The following is an 18279-nucleotide window of genomic DNA, read 5'->3' as shown; positions in this document are numbered from 1 at the left end:
CTTCGGCAACATGGATAGGCTGAATGACATGGAGGGGCATAATTGAACGTCGCCGGCGATCTATGTTGGCGGCGGTGCTACAGCTGGCCGGAACCGTATTATCGAAAAAGATGGCCAGCCATCTTTTTTGTCGATAATATGGTTTAGCCTGGCCAAATGCCATGGAGTTCGCCGGGTTTGAGATGGCCGGGTTTGTTTTTCAGCGATAATGGAAAGTTATGTCGGCCATCTCAAACCCCGGCCAAATTCAAGGCATTTGGCCGTGGGAGGAGCCAGCATTTTTAGTGCACTGGCCCCCCTGACATGCCAGAACACCAACCAGCCACCCTAGGGGTCACTGCGGTGGACTTCAGAAAAGCTCCCATGTGCACAGCTCCCTTACTTTGGGAGCTGAGCCCCTCAAACCCCCTACCCACAAATGTACTGCACCCACTAAAATTGCTCCAGGGACCTGCATACAGCCTCTAGGACTTATTGCTGCTGTATAACTTTGGCACACCGGTTCACACCTGAAGACTAATCTCTCTGAAAAAGTCCTTTCTTGAAATAACCACGTTTACTCAAAGTTAACTGCAGATCAGAGGTTGTGCCCCACTGGCAAAGAGTCCCCTGGTACTAAGATTAGCAGTAGGTCAGAGCTGGCACAATGGTGTACAATGCCCTCTTTCAGCACCATTCAAGGTAAGATCTACGTTCTCTAACGTGGGTAACACAGGAAAGGGAACTAAAACTGGCTTACAAAAATGGCCACTACCGCCTAGACTACAACAGGAAACAAAACAGGGCACACTCTGACCCAGTTAGCAGAGGGGAAAAGCACCATGGGAGTACAGCCTAGTACCCTACACCCACCACAATGCATTGCTAATGTGACTCTGCAGGGCACCTACCAGAAAAGGTGTCACACTCACCCGAGAGCCACATCGCAACCAGGGAAAGGCTGTCGGAGGATACAACACATTCTGCTGTCATGGAGGTGGGTACAGCATTTGAGGCTGGCATACAGACTGGCAAAAAAGGTTTTTAATTTTATTTTTTTTAGTATGGAAGGGGGTTGGTGACCACTGGGGGAGTATGGGGAGGTCATCCCCCATTCCCTCCAGTGGTCATCTGGTCAGTTGGGGCACCTTTTGAGGCTTGGTTGTGAAAATAAAAGGACCAAGTAAACCCGGCGAAATACTGCTTAACGCCGCTTTTTTTTTCCATTATCGGCGAAAGCCGGCCATCTGGTAGCCACGCCCATGCCCGCCCATGTCCCGCCTTCACTAATCTACCGACACGCCCCCTTGAACTTTCGCCAGCGAAGCGACGGGAAAGCAGCGATGCTGTCACAAATGCCGCTTTCGCCGCTTTTAAGAAATCGCCAGCCATCTCCCAATTTGTGTCGGAAGATAGCCGGCGATCACTTTTGATTATAAGCTGGATGGTCATAAATCACTAAGATCCCTCTGAAGCAAGGAGCACTGGGAATATGAAAGAAAGTATGTTTCCTTGAGGTCCAGGGAGGCTAGAAACTCTCCCCACCAGACAGAACTATTATACACTGCAAGGCTCCCATTGTGAAAAGTTGAACCGTAAACACCCTAGACTCTTATGACGTCCAAACTCAGCTGGAAGGAAGCTCCCTGGTTGGAACTACAAAGCAAAGGGAACAACTGCCCATTCCCCAATTGCAACTGAGGATAGACTCGACTAGGCCTAAAGGAAGAAACGTTATCAAGGTGGCAAGAACTACCTGACAGTGTTTCAGCTTGCATGTAGACTCCAAGAAAAATCTGTAGTGAAGTCCAGGTTGTAACCATGCAACAGAAAAACTAAGACACATTTGAGATGAGGTCATCTTGGTCCACTCCTCCTGAAACCAGTACAGGAGACCTGCCTGAAGAATGAACTGAGACTCCATCATTGAAAGATGCAACAGGCATAAGTAGACCTGGAGTTGAAACAGAGCTCATTCTACCAGCAGCCAGGTGGTTTGTTGTAGTGGAAGTGGAAACCCTGAAAGTGGTTTTCCTGGCCCCACAAAACCTACAACAAAACCAAGAGGATTAAAAATCATCCTTAAGTACATAAGTATTGCCATACTGGGAAAGAACAAAAGTCCATCAAGCCCAGCATTCTGTTTCCAACAGTGGCCAATCCAGGTCACAAATACCTGGCAAGATCCCAAAAGGTACAAAACATTTTACACTGCTTATCCCAGAAATAGTGGATTTTCCCCAAGTCCATTTAATAACGGTCTATGGACTTTTCCTTTAGGCAGCCATCCAAACCTTTTTTAAACTCCACTAAGCTAACCGCCTTTACCACATTCTCTGGCAACAAATTCCAGAGTTTGATTACATGTTGAGTGAAGAAAAAGTTTCTCAGATTTGTTTTAAATTTACTACATTGTAGCTTCATCGCATGCCCCCTAGTCCTAGTATTTTTGGAAAGCGTAAACAGACGCTTCACATCTACCCGTTCAACTCCACTCATTATTTTACAGACCTCTATCATATCTCCCCTCAGCCGCCTTTTCTCCAAGCTGAATAGCTCTAGCCGCTTTAGCCTTTCCTCTTAGGGAAGTCATCTATCATTTTCGTCGCCCTTCTCTGCACCTTTTCTAATTCCACTATATCTTTTTTGAGATGCGTCGACCAGAATTGAACACGATATTCGAGGTGCGGTCGCACCATGGAGTGATACAAAGGCATTATAACATCCTCATTTTTGTTTTCCATTCCTTTCCTAATAATACCTAACATTCTATTTGCTTTCTTAGCCACAGCAGCACACTGAGCAGAAGGTTTCAATATATCATCGACGACGACACCTAGATCCCTTTCTTGGTCCGTGACTCCTAACGTGGAATCTTGCTTGACATAGCTATAATTCGGGTTCCTCTTTCCCCACATGCATCACTTTGCCCTTGCTCACATTAAACATCATCTGCCATTTAGACGCCCAGTCTCGTAAGGTCCTCTTGTAATTTTTCACAATCCTCCTGTGATTTAACGACTTTGAATAACTTTGTGTCATCAGCAAATTTAATTACCTCACTAGTTACTCCCATCTCTAGGTCATTTATAAATATGTTAAAAAGCAGCAGTCCCAGCACAGACCCCTGGGGAACCCCACTTACTACCCTTCTCCATTTAGAATACTGACCATTTAACCCTACTCTCTGTTTTCTAACTTTTAACCAGTTTTTAATCCACAATAGAGCACTACCTCCTATCCCATGACTCTCCAATTTCCTCTCGAGTCCTTTATGAGGTACTTTGTCAAACGCCTTCTGAAAATCCAGATACACAATATCAACTGGCTCACCTTTATCCACGTTTGTTCACCCCTTCAAAGAAATGTAGTAGATTGGCGAGGCAAGATTTCCCTTCACTAAATCCATGTTGACTTTGTCTCATTAATCCATGCTTTTGAATATGCTCTGTAATTTTGTTCTTAATAATAGTCTCTACCATTTTGCCCAGCACCGACATCAGACTCACCGGTCTATCATTTCCCAGATCTCCTCTGGAACCTTTTTAAAAAATCGGAATTACATTGGCCACCCTCCAATCTTTCGGTACCACACTCGATTTTAAAGATAAATTATATATTACTAACAATAGCTCCGCAAGCTCATTTTTCAGTTCTATCAGTACTCTGGGATGAATACCATCCGGTCCAGGAGATTTGCTACTCTTCAGTTTATAGAACTGCCCCATTACATCCTCCAGGTTTACAGAGAATTCATTAAGTTTCTCCGACTCGCCAGCTTCAAATACCATTTCCGATTCTTTTGCCGGCTTCCTGCATTCAATATACCTAAAAAAAATTTTACTATGTGTTTTTGCCTACAACGCAATCCTTGTTTCGAAGTCCCTCTTAGCCCTCCTTATCAGCGCTTTACATTTGACTTGACATTCCTTATGCTTGGAAGTCCCTCGGGTCTTTACCCAACTGCCCTAGATCTTCTCCAGTCCCAAAAAGGCATGTTGCCAAATGTGACTTGGAAGCCACATCAGTGGTCTGATGCCTAAGCCAGCGCTAACTTCTTGCAGATAGGGACAAGAATTGGCTGGTGTATCCATGCATTATAACTGCTGTGCATTGGAGCTAACAAGTGCGGCTGAGAACCACAGCCAGATGGCGTAGCAGATACTGTGATACTATGCAGTTCCATACTATGTAAGCCGCACTGAGCCTGCTACCGAACGGGAAAGAGTGGGGTATAAATGCAACAAATAATAATATGGCTGTTGCACCATTGCGCACTACAGATAGCAAGCTGCAGTGGGTTGTGAAGCAGCACCCCTAGAGCTCTGTACTTACTCTCAGCTGATTGCAACAACTATTAAGCTACCTCTACACTGAAGTAGCTCCTGGACCAATCCTCATGAAATTTCGGTACCCCATACCATGAAAAAATACCATAGAAGCAATTAGAGGTACCGGGTACACTTCAGATACCGGGGTAGCTGAGGCTAGTATGCAAAGGTGTGGCCAGTATCATTGTGTAAAGAGAGAGAGAGAAGGGCAATCTTTAGTACAGTAGAGTTCTGATAACTGTTCCAATCATGCAAGAACTGCTTGGCCAGGCAAGCAGTAAGAGAGAATGAAACAAAATATGCCCCACTGGAAACATAGCTGAGCCCACAGTTTCTAATAGGATGGATAAAACCAGCCTTGAACCTGTAACCTTCAGACTGAAAGGCCAGCCACCCTCAAAAAAACTAGTTTGATGTAAACAGTACACATAGAGCAAATGCCACCAGGGCAGCACAAAGGGTGCAGGATTACCATGGAAACCAAGAGAAACCTGAGAGACCTGCACTAGCCTGAAAATGTAACATTTCTCACAAAAACATGGAGTCAACAGCCCTAAGCCTGACTAACTAAACAAACTGTATTGCCATGCTCTGAGAAATGGGAAGAGGGAAAGAGTGAAAAATCTAGAGTAGGATTCCTAATCCTGATCCTTTTTCTTCCTCCATTAATGATGTACACACACCCTGAACCTCCTCAAGGAGGGTCCAGAAATATTCTTAGTGTAAATCGCCTAGTGAAGCACAGGCATCTCTACCAGAAGACTTTCAGATAGTGAGTACTTTCCAAGCTGCAGCTTAAGGCTCTCGCTGCCACAGAACAGCTGCAGGGGTCTAATGGGTCTCTGACCTCACCCCTGGAAAGTTGCGGGAGACTCAAAGCTGTGGGAGACCCAAGGGCTCCCACAGGAGTCTGCAAGCCGCCCCAGGCCTCCTTTCTCAGAAACCCTTAAATACCAAATACGAAGAACATGGGAATGATCCACCCCAGTTTCCCAGTCACATTTCTGAAAAGCCTACATATAAAACTGACTGAATCGCAAGCAAATCAGGCCCCAGGGGAGCGCCAGAGCTTCAGCATTACCATGTGGAGCGACAAGAAAGATGGCGCCCTCAAGCACGCATACACACCCAACAACTGCCCTGCGCCCGCCAAAATGAGCTGGGACAGGAGCACACCGCTCCACGGAGTTGGGATGTACAGTGGATCTCCAGCACGGGAAACTGCAGCAGCCCAGTGGCTCTCACAGTGGGAGCTGCTTTTGCTCTGCCTTACCGGCACAGATAGGATAATCACTACTCACCCCCTCGGGAACCGCTGTCGTATGCCAAGTCAGTCCTCACACCATTCAGCCGGTACTGCAAACCAGCATGAGCTTGCCATGCTGGACAAATCAGACTGAGGAGATTTTTTTTTTTTTTTAAACAGTGCTCAAACGGCTTTTTTTTTTCTTTTTTTAAAGGCAGGAGAGGACGCCGGAGCAAAAGAAACCTCAGACTCCTTTTAAAGTCAGGAGAGTGAGAACCACAAACCCCAGTCAGGCAGAGAGGAGGGGTTGATGGGGGAGGAAGGGAGGGACCTGGCACCACCAGGTGTGCACCCAAGTCCCAGGACCGGGACACCTCAGACCCCAGAAGCTCGATTAGACCCAGGGGACCAGGCCAGGAGCCAATCAATCCAGAGCTGCACAGATATGACCATCCACCTGCTAGACAGAGAGAATACTGAAGTTACGGTGACTGCACATGACCACATATAGTAAACCTCTGAAGTTCTCTCTATCTCCACCTGTTGGTAGAGGGACATAACCCACAAGTCTCTGGATTGATCTGTGGGATGCTATGGAATGAAGGGTTAAGTGACTTGCCCAAGATCACAAGAAGCAGTAGTGGGAATTGAACTGGCCACCTCTGGATGTCAAGACCGGTGCTCTAACCACTAGGCCACTCCTCTACTCCTTTAGGTGGTCAGTCATGCTTGCTAAACATAGCTGGGTAGAGCTTGAATATTCACAGATAGCGGGTTATCGGCTAGCCACTACGCGTTACTATTCAGCGGAGATAATTGGCTCTCTCATGCTGAATATTAGTGGTTAGCCGGCTAAGCACTATTTAACCAGCCAGGAACTTTTCCTGGCTGGTTAAATAGCGCTGAACATCAAGCTCAAAGGAGGTCTCTTCCCTGATGGGGTTCTCTTTCCTGGTATTTCCTCTGGATTAATATTTGCACTGCTTCTCTACTTCTTCTCCTGTGAAGGCACTGTGGGTGGACTGGTCTGAGCTCCAGTTCCACCTGGAATCAGTGCAGCAGCTTTAAGTGGCTTCGTTGCTGTATCCACACTCCTCCTCTTTCCCTGTGCACTGGCTAGAATAGCATGTCACTAGTTCCTCTTGCCCAAAATGGTGCAGTGGCCAGATAGCAAGAGCCAAAGACAAGGTTACTTCCCTGAGCTGGTTACTTATACTACCAGTTTCCCTCCAAAAGGCTGTCTCCTCCTTCTACCATCCATCAGGCAGGAAAGCTGGCCCTTCTAGAAACGGTCAGATTTTTCCAAATTGAAAGCTCACCAGGTACTACTTCAAGTACAGGGAATAAAGGTCTCTGAATGCTCTCTATATTGTTATTAGACTTAGTGAAAGTTACTGCTCATCTCAGGGGGCAGGGGCAGCAGCATGGAATCTATCTGCAGTACTCCTACATATGATATACGTGAATCACTGTGGCTGTACCACAGAAAGGCAGTATACTGAATCCATGACCTTTTCTTAGAAATCTGTCAGGTACTTGTACCCTGGACACCAAGGAGAAATTAGGTCTTACCTGCTAATTTGCTTTCCTTTAGTCCCTCTGGACTGGCCCAGAATGTGACGGATGGGTTGTGCACCGAGAACTCTGACTAGAGAAAGCCAATAAGAGCCCTGGCTAGCTAAAGGTAGATTCAGTATTATCATAACAAAGCAGAAGAAAAGGAATTATATTCTGTGCAAGTGGTAAACTTGAGCAGCCACCAACGACATACCATGAAAGAGCATGTGCCTCTTGCGTACCTGTAAGTCACTTTCATTTTGCTTTTTTTTTTTCCAAGTACAAAGACACAACAAATATACAAAGCAGTTCTATCCAAATCCACAAAATGAAAATTGAACTTAATCACACCAAACAGAGGGAGGTTTCTGGGCCGGTCCAGAGGGCCTAAAGAAAAGCAAATTAGAAGGTAAGACCTAATTTCTCCATGCTTAGCATTCCTCCGGACTGGCCCAGAATGTGACTGATGGGAAGTATCAAAGCTGTATCTTCACGGGAGGGATCCAGGCAAACCTGCCATGAGAACGTTCACACCAAACACTGCATCTTGACGACACTGAACATTCATGCTTCGAAAATGAATGCAAGGAGGACCAAACTGCAGCCTTACAAATTTCCAAATGTGGCACCAGGAAGCGCTCCACGACGATGCCTGTTCTCCGTTAGAATGTGCTTTCACCCCTTCAGGTATCGATTTCTCAGACAGAAGGTAAGCAGAAGCAATCTCCTTAAGACACCTAGAAATGTCTGCTTGAGATGCCGCTAATCTTTTATGAGATCCTCCAACCAGCAGAAACAGATGATCCGTACGTCGAAATTCCTCCGTAGCCTTTACATACTGCTTCAGGACTCTCCTGACATCTAGATACCTCAATTGCCGTTGCTCTTCCGAACCAGAGGAAGAACCTAGCACTGATGAGACAAATGAAACCATGACAATAACTTAGGGAGAAAGGAAGGGACTGGTCATAAAACCACCTGCTCCTGTGAAAATTTTAAAAATGGAGACCGACAAGAAAGGGCCTGCAATTCCGGCACTCTCCTAGCCAAGGCGATGGATACCAAAAATACTGCTTTGAGCGTCAAATCCTACAACGTACAGGACATCAAGGGTTCAAAAGCTGATTTAGTGAGAACCAAAAATAATCAAAATAAGGTCCCAAAGCGGAAAGATGACCCAAATGAGACCACCTCTGTGTAAAAACTTAGGTATATCCAAGATGGCTAGCTAAGACTTTCCCTTGAATTTGGCCCCGAAAACAAGACAGGGCTGCAATTTGCACTTTAAGAGAAACCAGTGCCAGACCTTTATCAAAACCTTGTTATAAAAAGTCTAAAACATGAGGGGGAGTTTAAAGGAGGGGGGAAGGAACAAGATGTACTACTTGGATGCAAATGTGCCTTATTATGGAGAATCTTTAGTTGCATCGTTGTGGGCGGGGGGTGGATTCATGGGAAGGGGGTGGGGGGGAGGGGGACAGGGAAGGAGGGGATTACACCTAAAACATAAATTTACTTTGAATTATTCTTGAGTGTTCTGTACATGTAAAAAATCCCATAGAGTATGGACTAGTATTGGAGGGTGTGAACTTACTGCTAGCTTATGTTTGTACTTCTTGTGAATGGTGTAATGTTTGCACTGTGTCAGTTAGATCTTAATAAAAGTGTTGAAACATAAAAGTCTAAAACATGCGCCATCGAAGTATGAAACGGAGAGATATCACAATCTTCACACCACGCCTCAAACACTCTCCAAGTCCTGATATAGTTCAAAGAAGTTGACCGACGCCACGACCGAAGCATGGTGGTAACCACATTCGCTGAGTAACCTCTCTTTGTCAACCATGCCCACTCAACAGCCAAGCCGCAAGACCCAGGTCTGGAAGAGACACCAGGCCTTGAACCAGGAGACCATGAGACTCTGGAAACTAAAACGAAGAATCCACGAGAAGACGCATGAGGCCTGCGGAGCCAATTCAGCACTACCCAGATAATCAGACCCTGGTGCGCCTCCTAGAAGAGGCCACATGGGAAAGGCATAGAGAAGCCCCGCTGTCTAAGGCTGAAGGAGAGCATATACATCCTCCGCTTTGAGATCTCTTCACTGACTAAAGTACTGCGGCGCCTTCGCGTTGAGATTGGAGGCCAAGAGATCCATGACCGAAAGCCTCCCAGCGATCTACAACTGACTGCCAGAAACCCTGTGGTGCTGACAGCCCATTCTCCAAGGTCTAGAGTGTTGCGACTGAGAAATGTTTCCTGTTCCAACTGGTGACTTCTCGTCCCCCCTTGTCGATTTACATAAGCCACCATTGTGGCATTGTCTAAAAGAAGGCAAACTGACTCGCCTGCTGGCAGAGGATGAAACACTTCCAGCGCTAGCAGAATCGTCCTGGTCTCCAATAGGTTGACTGAGTAGGAAGCCTCTGTCAGAGACCAAAGACCCCGCGCGTACCTTCCCTGACAGTGTGCTCCCCAGCCCTTGAGGCTGGCATCTGTTGTGACTATCACCCACCTGGGTGGATCCAGAGGCATTCCCTTGGACAGGTTGGGTGTTCAAAGCCATCAGCAGAGGCTGCCGTGCGCCCGGGCTTGCAGTGGCAATTTCACCTATATGGAGTCCATCTGCGGTGAACACCTGGCAAGGAGGGACTTCTGCAGAAATCTCATGTGTGCCCTGCTTCAAGGCACCGCCTCTATTGTCACCGCCATGGAGCCCAAAGTTTGAAGATAATCCCTTGCAAACAGCACAGTCCTGTGCAGAAAGTTTCGAATTTGAGTCATAACTTGAGAACTCTGGCCTAGAGAAGAACCACTCGACCCTGCAGTGTGTCAAAGGAAACTCCTAGGTAGTTCAGCAACTGAGATGGCACTGGGCATTTATTTTGAAAGTTAATCACCCAACCAACAAACTGTAAGAACTGAACCACATGAGCCGTGACTTGCAGACTCTCCTGATACGACTTTGCCCAATCAGCCAGTCATCCAGGTAAGAGTGAACTTGAATGCCTTCTCTTCTGAGAGCCGCTGCAACCACCACCACGATCTACATAAACATGTGAGGAGCTATAGCCAGACCGAAAAGCAGGGACTGAAAGTGAAAATGCTTGCCCAACACCGCAAAGCGGAGAAAACGCCGATGCATGGGCCAAATCGAAATATGCAGATAGGCCTCCGTTAAATCCAGCGCAGTCAAAAATTCCCTGGGCCGTACCGCCATTACAACCGAGTGAAGAGTCACCATAAGAAAACTGGTCACTCAGAGAGCGATTGACAGCTTTGAGGTCCAGAATCGGTCGAAAAGATCCTTCTTTCTTCGGGATGACAAAGTAAATGGAATAATGACCGTCTGAGCTCTAAGGAGGGAACTGGAAAATTGCCTGCAGGTCAATAAGCTTTTCAGAGTATCCCCGACTGCACCCCCCTTGAGGAAAGAACAACAGGGAGACTTCTAGGAAGATGTCTGGAAGATGCTGCACAACTTCTAAAGCATACCCATCTTGGGTGAGAGTTAGGGTAAGGGCTAAAATTAGTCCCAAGAGGGAACCTGTGCAGGGCCTGCTTAACCATTTGGGTCAAGCTCTGGAGCCAAAATATCACCAGGACTCCTATGGACCCAAAGGGGCCCCACTGGGCACCCCCCTACAGACGGAACCAGGTTGGACAAGAACGAAAAAGCCCATCACCTGCTCAGGAAACAGAGAGAAGAGAAGATGCTAACTACCACTGTTCCTTGGCAGGCACACTGTGAGAGAGAGAAATGTATTCATTTTAGCTGAAGGGAGGAAGGGAACAGCACAAGTAAAATGCTCACTGACAGAAAAGACACAAAGACAATGAATTCACATTTACATACTGTACAAATAATCCATTGTCCCTGCTCATCTGCTAGTTCTGAAGGCTGCACAATGTGTGCCACAAACATGCTCTACAACATGGCAGATGCACGCAGACCTGACTGACAGCCCAGGGCTCCAGTATCTCTGCTGTCACAGACTCTCTCTGGGTGTGCATAAAGGGAAATTCCTTTTTTTTTTTACCTTAGCATTATCCCCCTGACAAAGGGCACAAAGCTAGACAGGCCAATTGGAAAAAAAACATTTTGTGTGTTTATGTGCTGTCAAAGCAAGCACTTTTGGAAAGCCTGGGTGCTGCAGGGGAAGCCTGGGGTGGGGGTATGGGAAGGGGAGTACATCCAAACATGGTGAACAGGCAAGAGGGGTGGGGAGATGGGGACCTGCACCCTTCGGGTGGGGACCCCCAGATCTGAGCCAAAGCCTCACACACTGGCATTAAGAAATGCGACTGGGGGCTTCAGAGCCAACCAAGTACGGTCCTGAAACCATGACCTGGGAGCAACAGTTAGGCTTGACCACACTGTGCGGTCACAGCAAGCAGACTGGGGAGACAGACCAGGGACAGGTGCAACGTCAGCACAATCTACCACCTGCTGAAGGTAGAGAAAAATACTAGACTGTTTCAGGAAGCACCATAGCTTATGCTGGTAATGTCATTGGCAGAATTCAGTTTTCTCTACCTCCACCTGCTGGTAGGAAGGGATAACACCCATTGGTTAAGAACAGTAGAGCTGACGCTATGAAGTCAAATTTATTTTAACATTACTCTACTTCCTACAACTGGGGTGGGTAACTTCAGTCCTCAAGAACCACAAACCGGTCGGGTTGTCAGGATTTCCCCAATGAACATGCATGAGATCTATTTGCATGCACTGCCTCCTTTGTATGCAAACAGATCTCATGCATATTCATTGTGAAAAACCTTAAAACTTGACTAGATTGCAGCCCTCTAGGATCAAATTTACCCACCCCTGTCCTAGAATCATCACTGTCCACAAACATATTATCTCCCTCTATAGCTCCTTTCCAAAGTGCCAAAATATGTATTTTTTTAAAACCACACAACTCTCACTAAAGAAATATGAAAAAAGGACTGCCCCCCATTAGCAAGAATCTGATAATTTTAACCACATTCTGAAGAATAACAGCAACAGTAAGTAGTTAAGGTTAAATCCATACTATACCTTTTCACTGCAAAAGCAAGATTTTCCATCTCAGAACTTTGAAGTCTGACCTCACGAATGAAGTTCTTAATAACATGTTCATATTGTTGAATCAATCGTGGCTCTACTATGGTGATGTTCTGATACAGAACACTGACTTGGTCTTGCCTATGATTAAAAAAAAGAAAAAGCACACTCAATAATGATTAATAGTAATAATCGTGACAAGGTTTAGTGTATAGTCTAAAAGAAATATGCATGTAAGCTAAGTTCTTCCACATATATCTTCACTTTGTTTTCCAGTCACATTTAAAAATCTACGCACAAGTTACTGATTTTTATACTGGAAAATAAGCCTATAAATATTAATCATCTTTCAAGAGAGCATACAGCTGTTGCTTTTTAAAGGTTGTAATCATTTTCCAAGTGAGAACACCTTGATAAGAAATAGGTAACATCTCTGGTAACAAATAAAAATAGCCCAAGCTTAAGTTAAAAATAAAATGTGCTTTATTACAAATGCCTAAAATTATTTATTTACTGATATGTAAGAAAGCAAACTTAGGGAGTTTTGTTGTTGTTGTTTTTGTTAGTTTAAATTGTGCTCTAGTGAGGGGGTGGGGGTGTTTGTTATATGGATCTTTGACTTGATGAAGTATTAGCTGCGGAGGCACCCACACTTGCTATACATCTTACATCTACTGCTGTGGTGTCCATGTTTCTTTTTTTTAATTCAATAATTTATATTGAAATTTAAGATTAGTAATTCAATTATACATACAGTATGACAGCATGTACATATACGAATATGTAACATAACATGGAGGGGCATTTTCGATATGACGTCTAAGTACTTCGGAATCGGAGGCCCAGTTCTCAAATGTTTTGAAGGATTCCTCACCACCAGATCCTATCAAGTAACAACGAATACGGACAGATCGCCACCATGGATACCGGAATGCGGAGTTCCTCAAGGATCCCCCCTCTCACCAACTATCTTCAACCTAATGATGATACCATTAGCCAAACGCCTAGCCAACCAAAACCTTAACCCCTACATATATGCCAATGACGTTACGATCCATAGCCCATTCAAAAGTGACTTAAACGAAATAACCAACGAGATCAACCAGAGCTTCCAGGTCATGCACTCTTGGGCGGACTCAAGTTAAAACTCAATGTCTAGTTCTTACCTCCCAATACAACACAAACAACTTCCCTACAATAACCACCCCCTACTGCACACTTCCTATCTCAGAAAACCTGAAAATTCTTGGAGTCACCATTGATCGAAACCTCACTCTCGACACCCACATGAAGAATACAACGAAAAAAATGTTCCAATCGATGTGGAAACTCAAAAGAATAAAACCTTTTTTCCCCAAGAAACATCTTCCGCACCCTAGTACAATCATTAGTACTAAGCCACTTGGACTACTGTAACGCTCTGTACGCAGGCTGTAAAGAACAGACCATCAAAAAATCCAAACTGCCCAGAACACCGCAGCCAGACTCATTTTTGGATCACCTAACGAAAGTGCAAAACCCCTAAGAGAAAAACTGCACTGGCTCCCGCTCAAGGAACAAATTGAGTTCAAGATCTGCACGACTGTACACAAAATCATTCACGCAGATGCCCCACTCTATACGTTAAACCTAGTGGACTTACCGCCCAGAAATGCCAAAAGATCGGCCCGCAAATTCCTCAATCTGAACTTCCTCAGCTGTAAAGGAATGAAATACAAACAGGATTATGCTACTACCTTTGCGTACAAAAGCACAGTGTCTTGGAACGCACTTACCCATGGCCGTGAAAACCATGACCAATCTAACCAGCTTTCACAAAGCTCTGAAAACACATCTCTTCAACAAAGCCTACAAAAGTCACCCTCAATGAAACAAATCATTCCTTAAACTACCCAAGTACACCAAAAAACACCTCTCACACGACCTTACCTAACACCTTCCATCTAAATCTTCTTTCACCTCTGCTTGTGATCGACTGTTTTTAAATCATGTAACGACGTTATCATATCTATACTCTGTAAGCCACATTGAGCCTGCAAAAAGGTGGGAAAATGTGGGGTACAAATACAATAAATAAATAAAAATAAATAAGTCCAACTTTGGACATTTTGCACAAAACGTACAAACACTGAATAGGAAAAGTCATTTTCAAAAAAATGAAAACATCTCTTTTTTTTTTTTCAAAAATACCATTTCAAACAAGGCTTTGTGGTTTGTACTTTTTTTTTTCCTGACCATTTTTGGAAAAAAAAAAAAAAAAAAAGTCCAAGTGATAAACATAGAAAAATCAAGCCATTGGGGTGTAGGAGGCGTCAGCATTTTATGTAGACTAGTCCACCAGACATCCCAGGAGAGCAATGGAGCACCCTAGGGGGCACTGCTGTGGACGTCAAATAAATGCTTCCAGGTACATATTTCATTGTTGCTCCCTTATCTTATCTAATAAGCCCCCCCCCCCCAAACCCACTACCCCCAAATGTACACCACTACAATAACCCTTATGGGTGAAGGTGGCACCTATATATGGGTACAGTGGGTTTTTCTGTTGAGTTTTGGAGGGCTCACAGTTTCCAGCACAAGTGTAACCTTCACACTTAAACTTCCTCCCGCCCAATCCCGTCCAATCTTAACCAATTTATCTAGGAATTTCCAGGCTATTGACCCTACTACCCTATCCTCCAATGTCTCAAACCTCTTCTCTACCACTACACCATCCAAATCTGTCAATGATGCTGTCTCTTCCTACAATACTATCCTATCCTCTGCCTTAGATACTCTTGTACCAAACCCCAGCCCTGGCTAAGCCCTAAAATCCGCTACCTACGTTCCTGTACCCATTCCGCCGAACGCCTCTAGCTGATATCTCGTGCCCTTCTCACACTTCAAGTTCATGTTGACCTCCTTCCAATCTGCTCTCTTGCTTGCCAAACAAGACTACTACATCCAGCTAATTCTCTCGGCTCAAACCCTCGACTTCTTTTCACCACACTAAACTCTCTCCTCAAGGTGCCTCCACCCCCAACTCCCCAGAACCTAGCTGAGTTCTTCTACGACAAGGTTCAGAAGATAAACCTTGAATTCTCTACCAAACCACCTCCGCCTCACCTTCCCCTTGTCCCTCCCCTTGTCCATTCCCCTATTTCCTCAGTCCCTCCATCCTTTTCCTCCTTTCCTGAGGTCACTGATGAAGAAACATCACATCATCCTCTCCTCCTCAAAATGAACTACCTGTTCCTCTGATCCCATTCCTACCCACCTTCTTAACACTATCTCTCCTACTCTCGCCCCTTTTATCTGTCATATCCTCAATTTCTCTCTTTCCACGGCGACCGTTCCTGATGCCTTCAAACATGCTGTGGTCACACCGCTCCTGAAGAAGCCTTCGCTTGACCCTACCTGTCCTTCCAACTATCGACCCATCTCCCTCTTCCCCTTCCTTTCCAAGTTACTTGAACGTTCACGGCCGCTGTCTTGACTTTCTCTCATCTCATGCTGTTCTTGACCCACTCCAATCTGGCTTTCGCCCTCTTCATTCAACTGAAACTGCACTTGCAAATGTGTCCAACGACTTGTTCCTGGCCAAATCCAAGGGTCTCTATTCTATCCTCACTCTTCTCGATCTATCCGTCGCTTTTGACACTGTTGATCACAGCCTACTTCTTGATACGCTGTCTTCATTTGTATTCCAGGGCTCTGTTCTCTCCTGGTTCTCCTCCTACCTCTCACTTCACACCTTTAGTGTACACTCGGGTGGATCCTCTTCCACTTCCATCCCTCTACCAATCGGTGTACCCCAGGGTTCTGTTCTCACTCCTCTCCTGTTCTCCATCTACACTTCTTCCCTTGGCTCTCTGATATCATCCCATGGCTTTCAATACCATCTCTATGCTGATGACTCCCAAATTTACCTCTCTACCCCTGAAATCTCAACCAGCATTCAGACCAATGTTTCAGCCTGCCTATCTGATATCGCTGCCTGGATGTCTCAACGTCATCTAAAACTTAACATGGCCAAAACCGAGCTTCTCACCTTTCCCCCTAAACCTACCTCTCCTCTCCCCCCTTTCTCTATTTCTGCGGATGGCACTCTCATTCTCCCTGTCTCATCAGCTCGTAACCTTGGGGTCATCTTTGACTCCTCTCTCTCCTTCTCTGCTCATATTCAACAGATTGCCAAAACCTGTCATTTCTTTCTCTATAACATTAGCAAAATCCGTCCCTTCATCTCTGAGCACTCTGCCAGAACCCTTCACACTCTTATCACTTCTCGTCTTGATTATTATAACCTGCTTCTCACCGGCCTCCCACTTAGCCATCTCTCTCCTCTTCAATCAGTCCAAAACTCTGCTGCGCGACTCATTTTTCGCCAAAGTCGCTATGGGAAAATTAGGTTCTTACCATGATAATTTTCTTTCCTTTAGTCATAGCAGATGAAGCCATTACGTATGGATTGTGTCCATCAACCAGCGGGGGAGATAGAGAGCACTGAACTTTTCTCAGTGCCTCATGGCCAGCTAGCTCCACTGCCTCTTCAGTATTTGAAGCTTCCAAAGCAGTATGGCAAACCGCAATGGGAATAACATGAACTTTCCTCACAGCGAACGATGGCCCCTTAACAAGAGCATGAACTCAAAAAAGAAGGGAATGAACTCATCCTCCTGGAGGGAATAAACTCGTCCTCCACTTTGTATAAAAGGAGGGAATACTTGCATCCTCCTGGAGGGAATAAACTCATCCTCCCAAAACATGAACTGGAGGGAATGAACTCATCCTCCTATAACTGTAACAAGAATCTTGAAGACTGTTTTCTGACTCCCCAAGGAAGGAATATAACTTCAGGAAACAAGAATAGCACCTAAAATCAGAATCACTGCAATACAGACAATCATACAGGGAGGGCTCATGGCTTCATCTGCTATGACTAAAGGAAAGAAAATTATCATGGTAAGAACCTAATTTTCCCTTCCTTGTCATCAAGCAGATGAAACCATTACGTATGGGATGTAACAAAGCAATCCCTAAATAGGGTGGGAACAAGCCACACCACGCGCTAGCACCTGTGCTCCAAAACGCACATCCCTCCTGGCAGCCTCATCCAGCCTGTAATGTCGGGTGAAAGAGCTTAGAAGCCCATGTTGCAGCACTGCAAATCTCATGAAGAGATAGTGCTCCAGTTTCTGCCCAGGAAGAGAAAATCGCTCTTGTGGAATGTGCCTTAAAGGCTTCAGGTGGAGCCCGGCCAGACAGCAGATATGCTGAAAAGATAGCTTCTTTCAGCCAACGGGCAATAGTGGCTTTAGACGCTGAAGACCCTCTGCGAGGACCTGCAAACAGCACAAAAAGATGATCAGAGGTCCTGAAAGAATTTGTAATTCGCAGATACTGCAACAGAGTCCTGCGCACATCCAACAGGTGCAACTGCCCAAATGAACCTGGAAACTCCTCCACAACAAAGGAGGGAAGAAAAACAGGCTGGTTTAGGTGAAACGCTGAAACCACCTTAGGCATGAAGGAAGGCACGGTCCGAACCATGACCCCTGAATCTGAGAATTGCAGAAAAGGGTCTCTACAGGACAGCGCCTGGAGCTCTGACACCCGTCTCGCCGAGGTAATGGCCACTAAAAAGACGGCCTTCAGTGTCAAATCTTTCTCTGAAACACGCCGAAGTGGTTCAAAGGGAGCCCCCTGAAGGGCCTTCAATATTAACCCCAGGTTCCAAGCTGGACAAGGTGCCCGCACGGGAGGACGGAGCCAAAACACCCCTCTAAGAAACCGTGCCACATCTGGATCAGCAGCTAAGGACACGCCTTCAACCTTGCCACGCAGGGAGGCCAATGCTGCCACTTGCACGCGCAAGGAATTATAGGCCAAGCCTTTGTGTACACCATCCTGCAAAAAATCCAGAATTGGCGAGACAGGAGCCCGCAACGGAGAAAGCGCTCTTGAAACACACCAGACTTCAAACTGGTGCCAAATCCTGGCATAAGCCACGGAAGTGGAGCGCTTATGGGCCTGCAGGAGAGTGGAAATTACCTTATTTGAGTAACCTTTATCTCTCAATTGCACCCTCTCAATCGCCATGCCATAAGCCCAAAGCGGTAGGCGTCCTCCATGGCCAC

At 45.7% G+C, this 18279-nt stretch overlaps 1 protein-coding gene across 1 annotated transcript in view; it reads right to left on the bottom strand.

The window, feature by feature from the left end:
- RASEF (RAS and EF-hand domain containing) overlaps positions 1-18279 on the bottom strand; it is a 257435-nt gene that overhangs the window by 202231 nt on the left and 36925 nt on the right. Inside the window, exon 2 of the mRNA XM_030193700.1 lies at positions 12155-12301. Within this exon, the coding sequence (XP_030049560.1) occupies positions 12155-12301 (147 nt within the window). The remainder of the gene's footprint in view (positions 1-12154; positions 12302-18279) is intronic.

Source organism: Microcaecilia unicolor, chromosome 2 (assembly GCF_901765095.1).
Source record: "Microcaecilia unicolor chromosome 2, aMicUni1.1, whole genome shotgun sequence".
NCBI lineage: Eukaryota > Metazoa > Chordata > Amphibia > Gymnophiona > Siphonopidae > Microcaecilia > Microcaecilia unicolor.
This window is presented reverse-complemented; position numbering and strand designations above follow the sequence as displayed.